General features: G+C 43.7%; 1 protein-coding gene across 3 annotated transcripts in view; it reads right to left on the reverse strand.

Annotated features, from left to right (window-relative positions):
- LOC117527088 (CSC1-like protein 2) overlaps positions 1-21389 on the reverse strand; it is an 83999-nt gene that overhangs the window by 44052 nt on the left and 18558 nt on the right. For all 3 annotated transcript variants that reach the window (XM_034189263.1, XM_034189264.1, XM_034189262.1), the window contains exons 2-6: positions 18796-19014; positions 17787-17866; positions 14070-14160; positions 10810-10847; positions 3517-3659 (exon numbers count right to left, since the gene is read on the reverse strand). In XM_034189263.1, coding sequence (XP_034045154.1) covers positions 3517-3659; positions 10810-10847; positions 14070-14160; positions 17787-17866; positions 18796-18987 — 544 coding nt within the window. In that variant the 5' untranslated portion in view covers positions 18988-19014. The remainder of the gene's footprint in view (positions 1-3516; positions 3660-10809; positions 10848-14069; positions 14161-17786; positions 17867-18795; positions 19015-21389) is intronic.

A 21389-nucleotide genomic window follows, 5' to 3' on the forward strand; every position in this document is an offset into this window, starting at 1 on the left:
TGAATTACAATAGTCCAGCCTAGAGGAAATAAATGCATGAATTAACTTTTCAGCATCACTCTGAGACAAGACCTTTCTAATTTTAGAGATATTGTGCAAATGCAAAAAAGCAGTCCTACATATTTGTTTAATATGCGCATTGAAGGACATATCCTGATCAAAAAAGAGGTCATCCATGTCTTTATGTCTGTAAGACAATCCTGCAGTTTAACTAATTGGTGTGTGTCCTCTGGCTTCATGGATAGATAAAGCTGGGTATCATCTGCGTAACAATGAAAATTTAAGCAATGCTGTCTAATAATACTGCCTAAGGGAAACATGTATAAAGTGAATAAAATTGGTCCTAGCACAGAACCTTGTGGAACTCCATAATTAACCTTAGTCTGTGAAGAAGATTCCCCATTTACATGAACAAATTGTAATCTATTAGATAAATATGATTCAAACCACCGCAGCGCAGTGCCTTTAATACCTATGGCATGCTCTAATCTCTGTAATAAAATGTTATGGTCAACAGTATCAAAAGCAGCACTGAGGTCTAACAGAACAAGCACAGAGATGAGTCCACTGTCCGAGGCCATAAGAAGATCATTTGTAACCTTCACTAATGCTGTTTCTATACTATGATGAATTCTAAAACCTGACTGAAACTCTTCAAATAGACCATTCCTCTGCAGATGATCAGTTAGCTGTTTTACAACTATCCTTTCAAGAATTTTTGAGAGAAAAGGAAGGTTGGAGATTGGCCTATAATTAGCTAAGATAGCTGGGTCAAGTTATGGCTTTTTAAGTAATAGTTTAATTACTGCCACCTTAAAAGCCTGTGGTGCATAGCCAACTAATAAAGATAGATTGATCATATTTAAGATCGAAGCATTAATTAATGGTAAGGCTTCCTTGAGCAGCCTGGTAGGAATGGGGTCTAATAGACATGTTGATAGTTTGGAGGAAGTAACTAATGAAAATAACTCAGACAGAACAATCGGAGAGAAAGAGTCTAACCAAATACCGGGATCACTGAAAGCAGCCAAAGATAACGATATGTCTTTGGGATGGTTATGAGTAATTATTTCTCTAATAGTTAAAATTTTATTAGCAAAGAAAGTCATGAAGTCATTACTAGTTAAAGTTAAAGGAATACTCGGCTCAACAGAGCTCTGACTCTTTGTCAGCCTGGCTACAGTGCTGAAAAGAAACCTGGGGTTGTTCTTATTTTCTTCAATTAGTGATGAGTAGTAAGATGTCCTAGCTTTACGGAGGGCTTTTTTATAGAGCAACAGACTTTTTCCAGGCTAAGTGAAGATCTTCTAAATTAGTGAGACGCCATTTCCTCTCCAACTTACAGGTTATCTGCTTTAAGCTGCGAGTTTGTGAGTTATACCACGGAGTCAAGCACTTCTGATTTAAGGCTCTCTTTTTCAGAGGAGCTACAGCATCCAAAGTTGTCTTCAATGAGGATGTAAAACTAGTGAACAGATACTCTATCTCACTCACAGAGTTTAGGTAGCTACTCTGCACTGTGTTTGTATATGGCATTAGAGAACATAAAGAAGGAATCATATCCTTAAACCTAGTTACAGCGCTTTCTGAAAGACTTCTAGTGTAATGAAACTTATTCCCCACTGCTGGGTAGTCCATCAGAGTAAATGTAAATGTTATTAAGAAATGATCAGACAGAAGGGAGTTTTCAGGGAATACTGTTAAGTCTTCAATTTCCATACCATAAGTCAGAACAAGATCTAAGATATGATTAAAGTGGTGGGTGGACTCATTTACATTTTGAGCAAAGCCAATTGAGTCTAATAATAGATTAAATGCAGTGTTGAGGCTGTCATTCTCAGCATCTGTGTGGATGTTAAAATCGCCCACTATAATTATCTTATCTGAGCTAAGCACTAAGTCAGACAAAAGGTCTGAAAATTCACAGAGAAACTCACAGTAACGACCAGGTGGACGATAGATAATAACAAATAAAACTGGTTTTTGGGACTTCCAATTTGGATGGACAAGACTAAGAGTCAAGCTTTCAAATGAATTAAAGCTCTGTCTGGGTTTTTGATTAATTAATAAGCTGGAGTGGAAGATTGCTGCTAATCCTCCTCCTCGGCCCGTGCTACGAGCATTCTGACAGTTAGTGTGACTCGGGGGTGTTGACTCATTTAAACTAACATATTCATCCTGCTGTAACCAGGTTTCTGTAAGGCAGAATAAATCAATATGTTGATCAATTATTATATCATTTACTAACAGGGACTTCGAAGAGAGAGACCTAATGTTTAATAGACCACATTTAACTGTTTTAGTCTGTGGTGCAGTTGAAGGTGCTATATTATTTTTTCTTTTTGAATTTTTATGCTTAAATAGATTTTTACTGGTTGTTGGTGGTCTGGGAGCAGGCACCGTCTCTATGGGGATGGGGTAATGAGGGGGTAATGATTATCAGGTGCTTTTTGTCTGTTTCTCTAAAATTGTATTGTAGCATTATTATTAGTAGTAATATTACTTTTGTTGTTGTTGCTATTATTATTAATATATAAATAAACAAAAAATATTACAATTCGTAATACATTTGACTCTTTTACGACAACAAACACTGAGCCATTAATTATACAGAAATACACACAAACTGTGCTGAGATGCGAACAGCGTAATGCTAACTTTAACATTAAAAACGCCATAGACATGCTAACGCGTTAGCATTGGTCCCGTTTTTAAGTTATAAAATACATCTATCAACTGTTTCAGAAGACCATAACAGGTCGGTTTAACATAAAAAAGGTAAATATTACAGACATATGCTCTTTGTGGTTTTAGTGTGGAAAAACTAAGATAAAGCGAAATAAAACAAAGAACCATCGAAGCAGTGCAATCCCCTCAGGGGGAGGCTCGACCTGATCGAGTATATCTGTGATAGTAGAGAAGCTTGAATCTTCGACTGGACTGGGTCGCTTGACGCGAGTACGTTTCGCTTCAAATCGCAGAAGCTTCCTCAGCTAAAATTCTTGCTCTGGTAGACTACTAGTATCCTCCTCTACTATGGAAACCACCTGGACAACTGAGAGCCCACACAGAAATATATCTGTGATTACAGCCAGCAAAACAAAAATAACCTGTCGTTGTCCTTTTTCTTTTGAGTTTACAGGCAGGTTGCAAACCAACATGGTGCACTACCGCCACCAACTGTTTGGGCGTGGAACATGAATGATTCAGACGTATGGTATCACCAATAAACCAGAAATGTTCACAGTGTAAGTAAAAACACAGACTTCTGGGAATTTCTAGAAAACTTTGATCACAGATTTGTTCCAGTGGACACGTGGAGCTCTTTACTGGCCACTAACATCTGACAGTTTTATAATCTATTGTGGATTAAATGTGAACTAATCTGGCTCGCTAGTCTGTGTAGTTAGACGAGCTAACTAATCAAGTTGTTGTTAGCAGCAGAGACCAACTATGAAGCCCCGCCCACTGGGTTTGAATTCATCCAATCTGATGCAGTGCTGTTGGCATTCTTACCCAACAGGGCTCCAGAGAAGTTGACAGGCAGGATGATGCCCACAGAGAGGACGCCCACCACCACCAGCAGCCCGATGATGTGACGCTGGAAGGACAGGTAGTGAACCGCGTCCTCACCGCACTTCTCACGGATTTCTTCATCTCTGCAGGGACAAGGAAAAGCTTCAAATTTGTGTCAAAGCAAACCACGCACATACATGAGGACAAATCAGATGCTGCAGAGGAGGACCTGCTATGGAAGTCACGCCCCCTTCCAGCAACTCTTCTTTTTTTGGCTGCTCCTGTTAGGGGGTGCCACAGCAGGTCAATCATTTCCATCTCACCCTGTCCTCTGTATCTTCCTCTGTTTCTCCAACCACCTGCATGTCCTCAGCACATCCATAAACCTCCTCTTTGTCCTCCCTCTTCTTGTGTCCTAGCAGTTCCATCCTCAGCATCCTTCTCCCTATATACCCTGGGTCCCTCATCTGCACGTGTCCAAACCATCTCAATCTCGCCTCTCTGACTTTGTGTCCAAACCGTCCCACCTGAGCTGTCCCTCTGATATGTTCATTCCTAATCCTGTCCATCCTCATCACTCCCAAAGAGAATCTCACTCCTGCCACCTTTCTCCACCCACTCCACCCTGCCTGCACTCTCTTCTTCACCTCTCTACCACACTCTACATTACTTTGAACAGTTGACCCCAAATATTTAAACTCATCTACTTTCACCACTTCTACTCCTTGTAACTGCATTATTCCACTGGGCTCCCTCTCATTCACAAACATGGACATTCACAAGTCTGACTCCTACTGACTTTCATTCCCCTGCTCTCCAGAGCATATCTCCACTTCTCCACACTAGACTCAACCTGCCCTCTACTCTCACTACAGATCACAATGTCATATCATATGTCTTTTCTACATCAAAGGAGACGGCCAATAGATGCTCCCTATTAACATGAGCCTTTTAAATCTTCGATTCCAAACACAGGACAGCATCCAGTGTGCTCCTTCCTCTACGAAAACCACTTTGAAAGGGACTGAACAAATTATTACTCTCCAAATCATAACTAAGTCTGTTTGTTATCATACGCTCTGTTGTTTTGCCCAGCTGAAAGGTAAGAGCAATAGGCTGATAATTAGAAGGATCTGACGCTTCCCTTCCTGGTTTGAGAATCTGCACTATAACAGCTTCTTTCTGTGGAGTGGAAATTCTACCTGTTTCCCAAACAATAATGAAAAGTTTCAAGACTATCGCTAATGATGCGTCACTCATGGTCAAGCATGGCATAACATATTCCATCTTTACCCAGGGCTGATTGTCTCGTACTATTAAGGGCTCGCTTAAGCTGAAACATAGAAAAAGGTAAGTTCAGATATTCATTTTGATCAACTCTTCCTAAAACTTACTTCAGGGTCTAGTGCTAATGGGTCGTCTCTATTTTCTTGCTGAATCTGACAAGTTAGCTGAACTGTGCACTTTAACAAGTGTGGTATCAAGAACATTGGCTTTTTCTGTTACTTGCAGCCACACTACCATTATTTTCTAGAACAGGAATTGCTCCACTTCTTCGGACACCATTCATTTTCTTTTCTACTCCCCACACCTCTGACAAGTTTATGTTCCTTCCAATATTATTACAGTACTGCCTCCAACAAACTTTTTTAGCCACTTTAATAGTTTTCCTAACCAGAGTTTGAGCCTTTTTGTACTGAATGAGTGTCTCCAAGGAGTGACATATTTTTGGTCTTTTAAAGACACTGTCCCTCATTCTAACAGCCTCTCTACACTCTTCTTCACTATCTGTCCTCCTGCTTTTGGAATAGCCACTTGTGCAGCTCTTAATCCACTCACTTTCTATGTGATCTAAGTCATGAAATTTTAGGAACTCTTGCTCTATCAAAACTTGAAACAGCTCCCACTTAGCTTTACCCAGAACCCACCTGGGCCCTCTCACTTCCTCCACTTTCAGCACTCATATTCCTAATGCTGCGTTTACACATAACGACGACAAGTCACGAATGCCCCGAATCAATACATTCTTAGCCACTGATCATGAATGTGATGATTTGGGGCAGAGGCGTCAGGTGTCCTCAGGAACTGCTGCAACCTGTTACCACACGTTACGATTAATGGCACGTGTTGCCGGAGAATTATCAGGAACCATGACGCACAGTCAAGAATAGTGTTTTGTGTTGTTGTGCGCTATTGCGCGTAACAGCGCATCGTTAAGTTCTGTCACGTTGTGAACGAGGTGAATTGTCTCCACACACACACACACCCATATTCATCCAACCGAATTCAGATCGCTCCAGTTTTTCAAAAGAACTTTGTGACTGTATGTGTAGTTGGGCTCTGTGCCATGGAGTGGTGCAGAGAGGAGGAGGAGGACAGAGCCAGATGTGTGGCTTCATGCGGCTCTCCTCTCGTGCATTTTCCCAAACATCAGGCACATGCAGCAGGTGGAACACCTGCAGGAGCGCGCTGAAGAGCACTGAAATTTGACTTTTAGCCGACTTGGTGTCAGCAATCAAACTGAATGCAGTGCAGCAGGGTTTAATTGTGCGCGCGCTTCTTCCTCCGCCAGACTGGAGGAGGTGCAGAGATGTCTGGCTGCACGTGAGTCTCCTCTCACTCCTCTGGTTGCTCAGACTCATTCTCCTGCTCATCGGTTACAACAGCAGGTGGAACACCTGCAGGAGCGTCCTGAGGAGCTTCAGCAGGAACTGTGGAAGGACATTTGGAGCCGAGTTTAATTATGCGCACGTGACAGAAAACTGATTCGTCATGGCGCGCAGTAAAATGTGACGCCGCGTTACAAGTCGTGTCAAAACTTGACAGTTTCCGTGTCACTTCATAATAACGCGTGACAGTTTGGACTCCAAGAACCATCACAGGAACCACTACGAACGTTGTCATGTTCTATTAAGGATCAATACTCATCAAGACAGATCAATATGCTCAGCTGCGACCTCCACGACATGAGACGAAATGAGGGTGGTGTGTGACATACGTGGAAGATTTTTTGACAGAGAAAAACATGCTCCACGAATATCAAGAATATCACGCACCAACACGCACTATTAAGAAACCTATTCAGAGGCGTTAAGTCACATTAAGAATGTCAGGAATGTGCCAGGAATGACAGAAAAATGACATTCGTAACGCGTCTTGCTTATGTGTAAACGCACCTTAAGCTTGTAATAATTGGAAAATGATCACTACCTACAGTGGACTTCTTAAAAACCTTGCAGGTCATGATACCTGCCACTTCAGGAGATGCTGGGGGAAGATCAATACAAGTCTCTGTATTACTGGTCGTGTTGTATCTGGTGCCTCTGCCATCAATGAGGCAAAACAAATCATTTTCCTCCACAAAGTCCTCAATAGTCAACCCATTCACATCTGTATCCTGACTCCCCCACAAAAACACGATGAGCATTAAAATCGCCACACCACAAAACCTGACCCTGTTCAAGCCCATGCACACTATCTACATCAGTTAAAGTTCATCTATGACAGGGGTTATAGAAATTAATCAGCACCAATTCCATGTTCTCAACCCAAATTTTAATGACTATCGCCTCGTGATCCTGCTCGAAGTCCACAACCTTACACCTCATGCCATTTTTAATGGAGGTTACTACTTCACCCCTTTGTCCTTCCTGTCAATCACATCTGATACCTGTATATCCCTGGATCACAAAATCTAATCGAGGCTTCAGCCGTGACTCCTGGACACAAATAACATGCAGCTTAACCTCTAACACAGTTTAACATCATAACTCAAATCCAATGTAAACCTTTGCTGGGAGGAATTCCTGCTCAAAGCTCAACATGACCGACAGACTGTTACATCTTTCACCACTTCCAGTAGTTTTCAATCGTTTGGCTTCCAACACTTTCCCTCCCTCAATATTTCCTGTAATTTCTTAAGTTGACATATCAGAATACGATATATAGGAATAATATACGACTGCCTGTAATGACACCGCACACTCCTTTTTGCCCTTCCATTATTTTTCCATGCACCTTTTCTGCTCTGAACGCCAATCACTTTCTTCAACTGAACTAGATTTTTGCATATGAGAAGCAGCGACCCGTCCGACAGCACTTTGGTAAACTTCATGTCATCTTTGTCAGTTTCACAGGGTTCCATCGATTGAAAGTGACTGCTTTTTCCATCTTTAACACAGCTTTCAGTTCCGGTGCAACCTGCCTTTCGTTACCGCTGTCACTGGTTGTGTCATCAGACTGCGACATTATACAGTGAGGAAAATAAGTATTTGAACACCCTGCGATTTTGCAAGTTCTCCCACTTAGAAATCATGGAGGGGTCTGAAATTTTCATCTTAGGTGCATGTCCACTGTGAGAGACATAATCAAAAAAAAAAAAATCCAGAAATTACAATGTATGATTTTTTAAATAATTTATTTGTATGTTACTGCTGCAAATAAGTATTTGATCACCTGTGAAAATTAATGTTAATATTTGGTACAGTAGCCTTTGTTTGCAATTACAGAGGTCAAACATTTCCTGTAGTTTTTCACCAGGTTTTCACACACGGCAGCAGGGATTTTGGTCCACTCCTCCATACAGATCTTCTCTAGATCTTTCAGGTTTGGAGTTTCAGCTCCGTCCAAAGATTTTCTATTGAGTTCAGGTCTGCAGACTGGCCTCTCCAGGACCTTGAAATGCTTCTTACGGAGCCCCTCCTTAGTTGCCCTGGCTGTGTGTTTGGGGTCATTGTCATGCTGAAGACCCAGCCATGACCCATCTTCAATGCTTTTACTCCATCCTCCCTTCAATACGGTGCAGTCGTCCTGTCCGCTTTGTAGAAGAGCACCCCCAGAGTATGATGTTTCCACCCCCATGCTTCACGGTTGGGATGGTTTTCTTGGGGTTGTTCTCATCCTCTAAACATGGTAAGTGGAGTTGATTCCAAAAAGCTCTATTCTGGTCTCATCTAACCACATGACCTTCTCCCATGCCTCCTCTGGATCATCCAGATGGTCACTGGTGAACTTCAAACGGGCCTGGACATGTGCTGGCTTGAGCAGGGGGACCTTGCTGCCCTGTTACTAATGTAATCTTTGTGACTATGGTCCCAGCTCTCTTCAGGTCATTGAGCAGGTCCTCCTGTGTAGTTCTGAGCTTTCTCAGTATCATCCTTACCCCACAAAGTGAGATCTTGCATGGAATCCCAGACCGAGGGAGATTGACAGTCATCTTGTGTTTCTTCCACTTTCTAATAAATAATCATAACAGTTGTTGTCTTCTACCAAGCTGCTTGCCTGTAGTCCATCCCAGCCTTGTGCAGGTCTACAGTTTTGTCCCTGGTGTCCTTAGACAGCTCTTTGGTCTTGGCTATGGTGGACAGGTTGGAGTGTGATTGATTGAGTGTGTGAACAGGTGTCTTTTATACAGGTAACAAGTTCAAACAGGTGCAATTAATACAGGTAAAGAGTGCAGAATAAGAGAACTTCTTAAAGACAAACTAACAGGTCTGTGAGAGACAGAATTCTTGTTGGTTGGTAGGCTTGCTGGTTGCGTATTTTGTCAAAAATAACCTGGAAGCATTCACCGTGTGAGTAAAAACCCAGATTTCCAGTAAGTTCTGGAAGACTTTCATCACTGTACCAAGGTGTTCGCCGGCCACGAGCCCTAAGCTTGACTAAAAGACCCAGACTTTAGATAAAGTTGAGGCCGTGGCCTGCTCTGTGTATTAATAAAATTAAACACTCTGGTTAGAAACTCCACTGCAATCTCTCCTAGGCATTTTCCATTCCTTCACTGGAATGTCATCTAGACTAACTGCCTTTCCACTCTTGATCCTTTTCATGGCTGCCCTCACTTCATCCTTACTAATCTCTTGCACTTCTTGATTTACTCTCTCCACATCATCCAGCCTTTTCTCTCAATCATTTTCTTCATTCATCAACTCCTCAAAATATTCTCTCCACCTTCTCAACACATTACCATCTGCATCTTTTACCACCGTAACCTGCTGCACATCCTTTCCAGCTCTGTCCAATCAGTACAGTCCTTTTCTCCTTCCTTACTATTCAACTTCTTGTAAAGCTCACTAAATGCCCTTTCCTTAGCTTTTACAACTTCTCTTTTCCCCCTTATGTCGCATCTCCCTGTACTCCTGTCTACTTTCTTCATCTCTCCGACTATCCCAATTCTTTTTCGCCAACCTCTTTCTTCTTCTGCTTTCCTGGACCTCTTCGTTCCGCCACCAGGTCTCCTTGTTTTCCTTCCACTGTCCAGATGTCTCATCCTGCACCTTCCTGTCTGTCTCCCTCACCATATCTGCAGTACTTTTCCAGTTGTCCTAAATTGCTTCCCCTCCATCCACTGCTTTTCTCACCTGCTCACTGAATTTACCACAACAGTCTTCCTCCTTCAGCTTCCACCATCTGATCCTTTGTTGAGGTCTTACTCTTCTTCTTCACCTCTAAAGTCATCCTACAAACCACCATCCTATGCTGTCTAATGACACTCTCTCCTGACATCACCTTACAGTCTCTGATTTCTTTTAACTTGCATCTCCTATAAAGAATGTAGTCCACCTGTGTGCATCTTCCTCCACTCTTATATGTTACCCTGTGCTCCTCCCTTTTCTTAAAGTAGGTATTCACCACAGCCATTTCCATCCTTTTTGCAAAATCAACTACCATCTGTCCTTCCTCATTCATATCCTTTATACCATATCTACCCATTACTTCCTCATCACCTCTGTTCCCTTCACCAACATGCCCATTGAAGTCTGCTCCTATCACCACTCTTTCATGCTTGGGTTCACTCTTCACCACCTCATCTAACACACTCCAGAAATCTTCTCTCTCTTTCTCCCAGCATTTCAACTGGAGTTAATTAACGCCCTGGATTCACAGGCTCGATCCAGGGTTCTGACTGCTGACAGCAGGACATTTAAGACTTCTGAAACACTGTTTTAAGAGATGTTTTAAAACCAAGTTTGTCAGTGGGAGGAAGTGACCACATACTCGGGACAGATATTTTGTTCTCTGATGGATAGGTGATGGGTGAACCTCCCAATGCCAGGTGCAGAAGTATTTGGACAGAGTTTTGATGACACCGACATCAAAGGAAACAATCGAGATGGTTTTGGACTTTGTCTTAAAGTGGATCTGTGTGTTCTCTGAGTCCGTGTTTGGCTCAGTGGACAACTGTGGTGCTGCACAAACAAACACCACATGTACACAGTAACCATGTTGACTTTGTGTTTGTGGCATCACATCAAAGAAAGGTTTCTGAGGGAAGGGGGTGGAGCCAATACTCACTTTATTCTGAAGATGGCGGTGAGCCAGGAGCAGAAACCCTGCAATTAAAGACGAAAACAACAATCGATCATCACATTCCACTGACCCATCTAGCCAACAAAAAGGGGTGGGGCTGCATAGCATCATGGGAACTGTAGTTCTACAACCCCTGGCAAAAATGATGGAATCACCGGCCTCGGAGGATGTTCATTCAGTTGTTTAATTTTGTAGAAAAAAAGCAGATCACAGACATGACACAAAACTAAAGTCATTTCAAATGGCAACTTTCTGGCTTTAAGAAACACTATAAGAAATCAGGAAAAATAATTGTGGCAGTCAGTAACGGTTACTTTTTTAGACCAAGCAGAGGGAAAAAAATATGGAATCACTCAATTCTGAGGAATAAATTATGGAATCACCCTGTAAATTTTCATCCCCAAAACTAACACCTGCATCAAATCAGAGCTGCTCGTTAATCTGCATCTAAAAAGGAGTGATCACACCTTGGAGAGCTGTTGCACCAAGTGGACTGACATGAATCATGGCTCCAACACGAGAGATGTCAATTGAAACAAAGGAGAGGATTATCAAACTCTTAAAAGAGGGTAAATCATCACGCAATGTTGCAAAAGATGTTGGTTGTTCACAGTCAGCTGTGTCTAAACTCTGGACCAAATACAAACAACATGGGAAGGTTGTTAAAGGCAAACATACTGGTAGACCAAGGAAGACATCAAAGAAGCAAGACAGAAAACTTAAAGCAATATGTCTCAAAAATCGAAAACGCACAACAAAACAAATGAGGAACGAATGGGAGGAAACTGGAGTCAACGTCTGTGACCGAACTGTCAGAAACCACCTAAAGGAAATGGGATTTGCATACAGAAAAGCTAAACGAAAGCCATCATTAACACCTAAACAGAAAAAAAAAGGTTACAATGGGCTAAGGAAAAGCAATCGTGGACTGTGGATGACTGGATGAAAGTCATATTCAGTGATGAATCTCGAATCTGCATTGGGCAAGGTGATGATGCTGGAACTTTTGTTTGGTGCCGTTCCAATGAGATTTATAAAGATGACTGCCTGAAGGGAACATGTAAATTTCCACAGTCATTGATGATATGGGGCTGCATGTCAGGTAAAGGCACTGGGGAGATGGCTGTCATTACATCATCAATAAATGCACAAGTTTAAGTTGATATTTTGGACACTTTTCTTATCCCATCAATTGAAAGGATGTTTGGGGATGATGAAATCATTTTTCAAGATGATAATGCATCTTGCCATAGAGCAAAAACTGTGAAAACATTCCTTGCAAAAAGACACATAGGGTCAATGTCATGGCCTGTAAATAGTCCGGATCTTAATCCAATTGAAAATCTTTGGTGGAAGTTGAAGAAAATGGTCCATGACAAGGCTCCAACCTGCAAAGCTGATCTGGCAACAGCAATCAGAGAAAGTTGGAGCCAGATTGATGAAGAGTACTGTTTGTCACTCATTAAGTCCATGCCTCAGAGACTGCAAGCTGTTAGAAAAGCCAGAGGTGGTGCAACAAAATACTAGTCATGTGTTGGAGCGTTCTTTTGTTTTTCATGATTCCATCATTTTTTCCTCTGAATTGACTGAGTCCATATTTTTTCCCTCTGCTTGGTCTAAAAAAGTAACCGTTACTGACTGCCACAATTTTTTTTCCTGATTTCTTATAGTGTTTCTTAAAGCCAGAAAGTTGCCATTTGAAATGACTTTAGTTTTGTGTCATGTCTGTGATCTGCTTTTTTTCTACAAAATTAAACAACTGAATGAACATCCTCCGAGGCCGGTGATTCCATCATTTTTGCAAGGGGTTGTATATGTAATGGATTACAAAAATCCTTCAAATTTTTTAAAGAATGGATGTGAGTCATGTCAAAGGATTCATGCCCCTGTAAAAACAAAAATCTAAAAATTGAAGCTTCCTTCCATTAAAAAAAACACCTTCAGTGTAAAACAAATCAAACAAATACATTTCAACCCAAATGAAGAGATTATTAATTGTCGCCCTTAAAAATCAGCTGTCTTCACTCACAACAGCAGGTCACAAAAGGTCATTTTCTGGAAGGCCAATGAAATGTTACGAGAGCAGGACATGTGCATGAAGGAAGTGAGCGAGGGAAGCCACCAACACACGAAGGAGGTGAGCGAGAGAAGCCACCAACACACGAAGGAGGTGAGCGAGAGAAGCCACCAACACACAAAGGAGGTGAGCGAGAGAAGCCACCAACACACGGAGGAGGTGAGCGAGAGAAGCCACCAACACACGGAGGAGGTGAGCGAGGGAAGCCACCAACACACGGAGGAGGTGAGCGAGGGAAGCCACCAACACACGGAGGAGGTGAGCGAGGGAAGCCACCAACACACAAAGGAGGTGAGCGAGAGAAGCCACCAACACACGGAGGAGGTGAGCGAGGGAAGCCACCAACACACAAAGGAGGTGAGCGAGGGAAGCCACCAACACACAAAGGAGGTGAGCGAGAGAAGCCACCAACACACAAAGGAGGTGAGCGAGAGAAGCCACCAACACACAAAGGAGGTGAGCGAGAGAAGCCACCAACACACAAAGGAGGTGAGCGAGAGAAGCCACCAACACACGAAGGAGGGGAGCGAGAGAAGCCACCAACACACGAAGGAGGGGAGCGAGGGAAGCCACCAACACATGAAGGAGGTGAGCGAGGGAACCCACCAACACATGAAGGAGGTGAGCGAGGGAAGCTACCAACACACACACTGCGACTGTGTAGAAAGCTTCAGTGACTGGAGAGATGTTGGTCTGTTGCTTCTTCCCTCACTTATCTACAGACACGGTCAGTCATGAAACCAGCTCACTGGGACTCCTTTAGTTCTCTGAGAACGTTTCTCTCTTCATCCAGAAAAGCTTCATCTGTGCCAGTTGGGAGTCGTGAGACTTGAGTCGAACACAAAGTCTGACACACGGCTCATTCACCATGCACAAGGTCAGAGGTCAACCTGTGACCTTCACTGACAGACGGGCAGAACATCACAGGCACATACTCGCTCTTATTGGTCCCTGAGACATTTCTCTGCCCACTACAACAAGTGGCAGACAGCAACAAAACCAAACGAATGTCTGTGTGACACTTAAACCAGTTTTCACAGAGCTTCTGTTAGGATGACATCTCAGGAGCGTGAGATCCACACACACACACACACACCGAAGGACCTCCCACTCAGTAAGCAGACGTGGATGGAGGCAGGGCTTAGACAGGTGGGGCAGGTTTACTCACATTGTCTCGCTGCTCGAAGTCGACGGAGCTGGACACGGAGGTCAGCCGTTCGTAGCGGTCTGGTGTTTCTGAGTGCATCGCCGAGGCAACACTGTGGAAACAAATACTGCATGTCACCTGACACAAAACCAGTGAGGAAGCAGCCGTCACACGCGCACACACACACGCACCACACAATGTCAGAAAAGCCACACTGCAACTACAAGGTTGTAGGTTTGATGCTCTACAGACAGGAAGGTCTGCAGGTCTCACGACCATCACTGAGGTCTCGAATCCACGTCAGTGTGCCTTCATATCTGAAAGCTGATTGGACAGTCATAAAGTCTGCCATGTCACTGATACTCCTGAGCTGGACTGAAATGAGAAATGTGGCGTGTGGGATCAACAACCATTAAAAAAACAATACCATGATTCAGGAGGATGTAGCCTCCTCCAGAGTCGCCTCCACCTCCTGAGGAGACTGAGGTCCTTTGGAGTGAGTAGGCCTCTGCTTAAGACCTTCTATGACTCTGTTGTAGCCTCTGCTCTCCTCTATGCTGTCGTCTGTTGGGCCCCGGGCAGCACAGAGCGGGAGAGAAAGAGACTGAACAAGCTGGTCAGGAAGTCCAGCTCTGTCCTGGTCTGTCCTCTGGACTCTCTGGAGGAGGTGGCTGAGAGGAGGGTGTTAACCAAGTTCAAATCCATCATGAACAACTCCTCTCACCCTCTGCACTGGACTGTAGTGGAGCTGAGCAGCTCGTTCAGTGACAGACTGAGGCACCCTCAGTGCAAGAAGGAACGATACCGCAGGTCGTTCTTCCCTGCTGCTGTCAGACTGTACAATAACACTGTGAAATAACCACATGCAATAATATGTCCACAAATCACGTGCAATATTATTATGTCCACATATTGTGCAGTAACAACTCGTTTACAAATCCCTGCACTGTCACCTTATCACATCTAAACTCCACTAAGATGCGCCTGTTTTTTTCAATTCCAATCGTGTTTATGCATGCATATGTACTTATATATGTATATATTCTATATATTCTATTTCTACCTCATTTTCTTATTTTATTGTACTGTTACAAGTATTATTATTATTGCTTATCCTTGCACACGCTGTGTGATGCACATTTTCCTCTACTTGCACCAATCTTGTGTGTTTTCTTAAGAGCTGATGTAACATGTGAATTTCTCCACTGTGAGATCAGTAAAGTCTACTTTTAGCCTTAGGCTGCTTCATGGATATGGACCCAGGTCTCTGTGGAGGATCTTTGGGTCCTGCTGGAATGACTTTGTGTCTAATGAAGGGTTGCCTTGTGAGACTCTGATGGGGAGGATAACTGACACTGTGAGGGAACATCAGACACCACATTTAGTCCATGTGGGGAGTTTCTCTGGACACGAGGACCCCACAGACTGGAGCAGGTCAAGGACACGCCCACCTGGCTGCAGCTAATAGACGGTTATTTTGGAGTAGCAGACAGTCTGGTTGTCTGTCTGGGTGGTTGCCATCCAGGACCTGAGGTGGTTCTGTGAAGTGGTGGATGCACCAACATACAGTATCAGTGCACGCTCACAGAGCTGAGTAATACCACCCTGCAGCCCATTAGTGTTCACCTCCTGACAGCACAGCGTGATGCGGGTGAAAGCCTACGACTCCCTCTGGACGGGTCTCCAGTCCATCATGAGTTACTTCTCCAGCCAACACTGGAGAACCTGAACTCCTTCATAGCTGGATGGACTGAGATGATGCAGATGATGTGCGTGAGCGGGAAATTCACTTTGACCTTGACAGAACCAGAAGTATGACCCTGAGCTTCAGCTGCAGCCTAACCTCTGAGGAGACTTTATCAAACTCACCATCTCACAAGCTAAACTGATCCAGAACTTCTGCTGAAGAAGTTCCAGGGGTCAAGAGGAACACGACAGCACTAGCTTTCTGGATGGGGCTCATAAGTAGAGCTAGCTAGCTACCACGTCACTGGGTTCACGAGACAGTGACTGAACAAGAAGAAGAAGGTGTTTACCTTTTGACCGGTTCATAGTTAACTCTGTCTCGCCTTCGGCTGATTAATGTTTAAAACACAAGAATAAAGGGAAGTGTGGTGCTGTTAGCATCACAACAGCCACCAAGCAGAAAGAGCCAAACATGTTACTATGGCAACACAGCTGTGGAAACCTCGTGTTTAACATACTATGGAGAGAAAATGGCGACATCATGATCTTTAGAACAAAGCTTTCAAACGTGATGCTAACTGGTGAAGTATTTTCTGAACACTGTTTGGTGTTTTCTAAAGAGCTGCACCGAACAACCAGATTGTAAAAAAGTTAAACCATCATCTTCTGTCCTTGCTGCATGTCATCTGTAAACACGGCCCTCAGGTGAAGCAGGTTCTGCTGTCTCACATGTCGGGTCAGAGAGTCAGCCATGTTTAGAGGGACTCTAACTGTGCCATTCTGAACACTGTTTTTGTGCAGAAAAAAGATGTTAAATCTTTGAGTTAATGGCTCAGAAGAGAGGAAGAAGCTGGTGGCACCAAGACCCCCCCCCCCATACAGCAGCCAGTCTGAGCAGAGAAAGAAGCAGCGTTCGTGCATGAGCTGAGGTCAGCACCCTGTTAATGAAACCACAGCACGAGGAGGTTAGAGGACAAACACACATACTGTCTCTGCTCCTCCAAATCGCTGAACTGCTTCTTCAGTCTTTAGATGGAAGCAAAGACAGAAAAGAAGAAAAAAGAAAAGAGCCGCTGTGAAACATAGTGAAGGACAAAAATACTCCAAAAGAATCTGACCTCCATCTGGGAGCGCCATCTGCTGGCCAGGAAAGATGAGCTAGAGTACAGTTAGTCACACGTGGTCACAGACACGCTGCCTCTCCGTCCTGATGAAGTCCTGTGATCCTTTGAAAAAAGTGCACGTGTTATCATTTTCAGCAAGTTCACTTTCCGTTTCTGTTCACCTCAAACAGCATTTTTAATTCATTTCACTGAAGGCTGTGGAGAACTTTTCAACCTGAGTGCTGAATCCTCTCAGTCGCGTGCGCTTCTCTTCCTTTCAAATAAGAAAAGAGAGCATCACTGTGACTGAATGTTTTCTGCTCTTCACCACAGACCGCCCACTGTGATGATGTCACCGTACACAGCTCTTAGCGCCGCATGTCTTAACCCAACAACCGGCCCGACTTGGGCCACATACTGGCCTCTCTCTCCTAGCCTGTGATTGGCTGGCAGCCGAGACGCTGACGTCAGCCCACGCACCAACCTCACGTTGAGCGCTGCTCTCCTATTGGCCGTTTAGGAGAGGGAAATCTCACACCAGAATGGAGGCCAGCATCTGGCCCAATTCATAGCCGGGCCGGTTGTTGGGCTACACGTCTCTACTCACAGATGGACCTTTAAAGAACCTGACCCAGACTCAGATGATCTGGCAGGGCTCACCTGTCCTGCATGTGCCATCTACTGCTAATGAACTAAGTCAGGTGTGCTCAGCCAATCGGCGCTAGGACACATCAGGCTTGACCAATCAGCTGTGATTGCAGCAGGTACGCCTGGAAAACATGCAGGTCAGGTGACCCCTGCTGTAATGTGTCAATGCCTGAAAACACCAAGATCTGGAACTACGACAGGGTACAAGAACCTGCAGCAGCTCTCCCTCACTCTCACACACACACGTGTTTGTGAACAGTGTTCTTCACATATCTTGGTTTCATTAACCAGCACTTGTTACCTGTCTGCATCAGTGACCAGCGCCAGGCGGCCGTAGTCCCACGCCACCTTCCTCAGAATGGAGAAGACAAAGAGCAGCACCTGCACAAGAACCAGCCTGGTTAGGGGGCGGGGCAGTCACACGGGGGTTCAGACTAATTTAAACTGGAGACAATTTATTTGTTTCCACTCAGATGATCGACACACATGATGTGCATCATAAACAGTCATCACAGCGCCAACAGAAGAAAGGTATCAAAGGTAAAGTCAGAGGTCAAAGGTCACACACTATTAACTTATCTGGTCAGTCACTACCTCACTAGCATAACCATTTATTTTGGACACAACAGCCTTAAAAATAAGTAAATAATGATAAAACAAGGCTCACTCGCTCATCTTCAACCGCTCACTCCAATTAAGTGTCGGGGGGGTGGGGGTGGAGCCTATCGTAGCAGTTGCAGAACATGAGGCAGGGTTGACCCGGGACAGGATGCCAGTCTGTCACAGGGTCACATACACACAAACGTTCACACATATGGACAGTTTAAAGTTTCCAGCCTTTGGATGTGGGAGGAAGCCGGAGCACCAGGAGGAAACCCACACAAACACGGGGTCAACACGCAAACTCCACACAGAAAGGTCACAGGTGGAAATTGATCCCATAACCTTCTTGCTGTGAAGCAACAGTGCTAACCACTAATCCACCATGCTCCTACCTAGTTACTGATTTCACTAAACAACTGAACTGGACGTTTGTCACAGAAAATATTCACCTCTATTCATCTGCACATCAAAAACTTCCAGAACATGGGGGGCGTGTCTCACAGACGGCATCAGAACCATGTTTGGATGCTTGTGACATATGTCACAGAAGTTTAAAACCTGGCATTTACACACACACACACACACACACACACACACACACACACACACACACACACACACACACACACACACACACACACACAAACACACAAACACACAAACACACAAACACTGCTGATGGAGCCGACTGGATCAGAGCGACTCACCAGGAAGCACATGAAGTCCAGGGCGAGCACGGTGGGCACGCCCCCGAAAGGCAGCCCCTGCAGCACAGTGCTGCGGATCCGGGCTGAGTAGCAGTAGGCTTTGGACTGGTTGTCGGAGGAGCAGTTCTCCTGGCCGCCGCACGCCTCACTGCTGGCAAAGGTTGCCATGGTAACAAGGAGCACTCTAAACATGCTCAGTGCCACATCGTCCTGGAGAACCTGCGGGAAGCAAAGGTGGAGTTAGGCACCAAAAGGTGACCTTTGACACAGCTTTGAGTCACACCACAGAACATGTTGACGGAGCTACAGCTGATCACTTTGTCTTACAGTCACTACTTCACATGAAACCGCTGAGCAGCAACCACAATAAACAAACAAACAAACAAACAGCAGGTCAAACATTTTGATTTCACTGGCAGAGATTACCTTCCTCGTTTCAGTTTAACGCCTGCTGGCCTCTGTAGTGAATATGGCCACAAACAGGTCTTTGCAGAATCAAAGGTCGGCTTCACTTTCGGCAGTGCATTCTCAGACTGCGTTGACTCTTGAACTCAGACGCAAATAGGATGACACGTTGGAGCTGATGTGTGCCTTGCAGTTGAAGCTGAAGGTTTCGGAGGCCGGTGAATATTCTTAATTCATAATTGGGATTTGGTTGTTCAAGTGGAACTGTTAAAAGTGTTTTTCACTGCTCAGCTACAACAGTCCAGGCTATCTAGCCTCAAGGACAAATTGCCCGACTGTTTACCTCCAGAGGAATTTATTCAGGCCTTGGTGAGATTATTCGGCTCCATTCTTATCTCAACCCACAAACACAATAACTGACTTACACATGGACTAAAGCATGCTCCAGCTTCTCCTTTTACCTCCATCCTGCCCCCCCCCCCCGCAGCAGGCCCCCGTTCTTCCCAAGCTGGCAGGCGGTGCGACTCCAGTTGCAAGGTTAGTGCACATTAACAATGTCAAATATATATGTGTTGTCTTAATTCTGATGTGTGCCATTATTACGGTAAACAAGTTATAATTGTGGACTAATGGCTGTTTGTCTGTGGAACGCCAGTGTGGAAATTCCGTTGTTGTAATGACAATGATAATAAAAGCTATCCATCCATTCACTTGTCACCATCAACACAGAACTGACTTGCCCAGACATTTGCAAGGCCGGAAGGTCTTAAGCTGAATGACTGTGTTATCACTTGACCTGGTCTCAGGCACCAAAAGCCCTGAATTGACCATCCGAAACCTGGAACATATCAAAGTGACATCGAACTAAGATGGTGCCAGGAAATGTCTACAGCCAAAGTACTCTTTCATCCATTTACAGCATCCCACGTCTCCAGAAGGTACCCTCAAAGCATTCTTGTTCATGTCTTATCACCAAAACAGCTCACAGGTCATTCAACAATCAAAAGATGGAACCACAGTGCCCCCTACTGGAAGGACACGGACCCCTCAGTACATGAATATACTTTCAACAAAGGAAAGAAAAATTTTAACTCCTATGTTTTTGTACTTAAATTCCAATTCCAATTTAATCTTTTATCCATTTGTTTCATGTGATATTAAGAGTCTTCCTTTTACATAATCTCTTAGTGCATCATAATGGTTTAAACAGTGTTTTTGTTAATCACTTGCTTTTTTAGGATGGGCTGAGAAAATTACTTTCAATCAGTTTATATTTGTTAGCCAAAGAAGAAAGAAAGTAAATGTCATTTACTGCAGATTATGTATTTTTCAAATAAATTTCTACTTGAAGCAATCTGACGTCAAGTGGGCGGAGCTCGTACCACGTGCGTAGCGTTCTTTAAAAGGATCCTGAAACAAAGGAACTCTCTCTTCTCTGGACGCCTCTTCACTTCTCTTCCAGTACTCGTAGGCTTCTTCTGTAAACTTCTTCTTAGCTTGTGGCTTTTTGTTCTGTAATTTTGTTTGATTCCCACATGTTTCTTGTTTGACGAACCAGTTTTTAAAATAACTTTTAAGGCATGAGTCAAGCAGGGCTGTGAAAAGAAAATTGTGAAATCCAAGGAAAATTTGCAGGTGGTCTGGGGGGTCTTGGGCCCCGTGGGATCCTAGAAACCAAATTATTTTTTTTAATCTAATGACACATTTTCACCATCTCCTGGAACAAAAAAATCTCTAAATTAGTGCATATTTAAATGACCCCGTATTCAACGTTTCATTTGATCCATCAATGATGATGTTGAAATAACAGAATATGACGTGGAAGTAGAACCTGGAATGATTTTACTTTTAACTGTAAACCAAATTACACATTAAGTCAGAACAATTAAACTACATAAAATTCATGAAGACTGAAAAGACTGTTAAAGTATTTGAAAAACCACAGGTAAAGATTGGAGAATATTTGGAAAATCGGGGTAAAATATCAACAACATACCTTATACAACCCCTGGCAATAATTACGGAATCACCGGCCTCGGAGGATGTTCATTCAGTTGTTTAATTTTGTAGAAAAAAAAGCAGATCACAGACATGACACAAAAACTAAAGTCATTTCAAATGGCAACTTTCTGGCTTTAAGAAACACTATAAGAAATCAGGAAAAATAATTGTGGCAGTCAGTAACGGTT

This window comes from Thalassophryne amazonica, chromosome 15 (genome assembly GCF_902500255.1).
Source record: "Thalassophryne amazonica chromosome 15, fThaAma1.1, whole genome shotgun sequence".
Lineage (NCBI taxonomy): Eukaryota > Metazoa > Chordata > Actinopteri > Batrachoidiformes > Batrachoididae > Thalassophryne > Thalassophryne amazonica.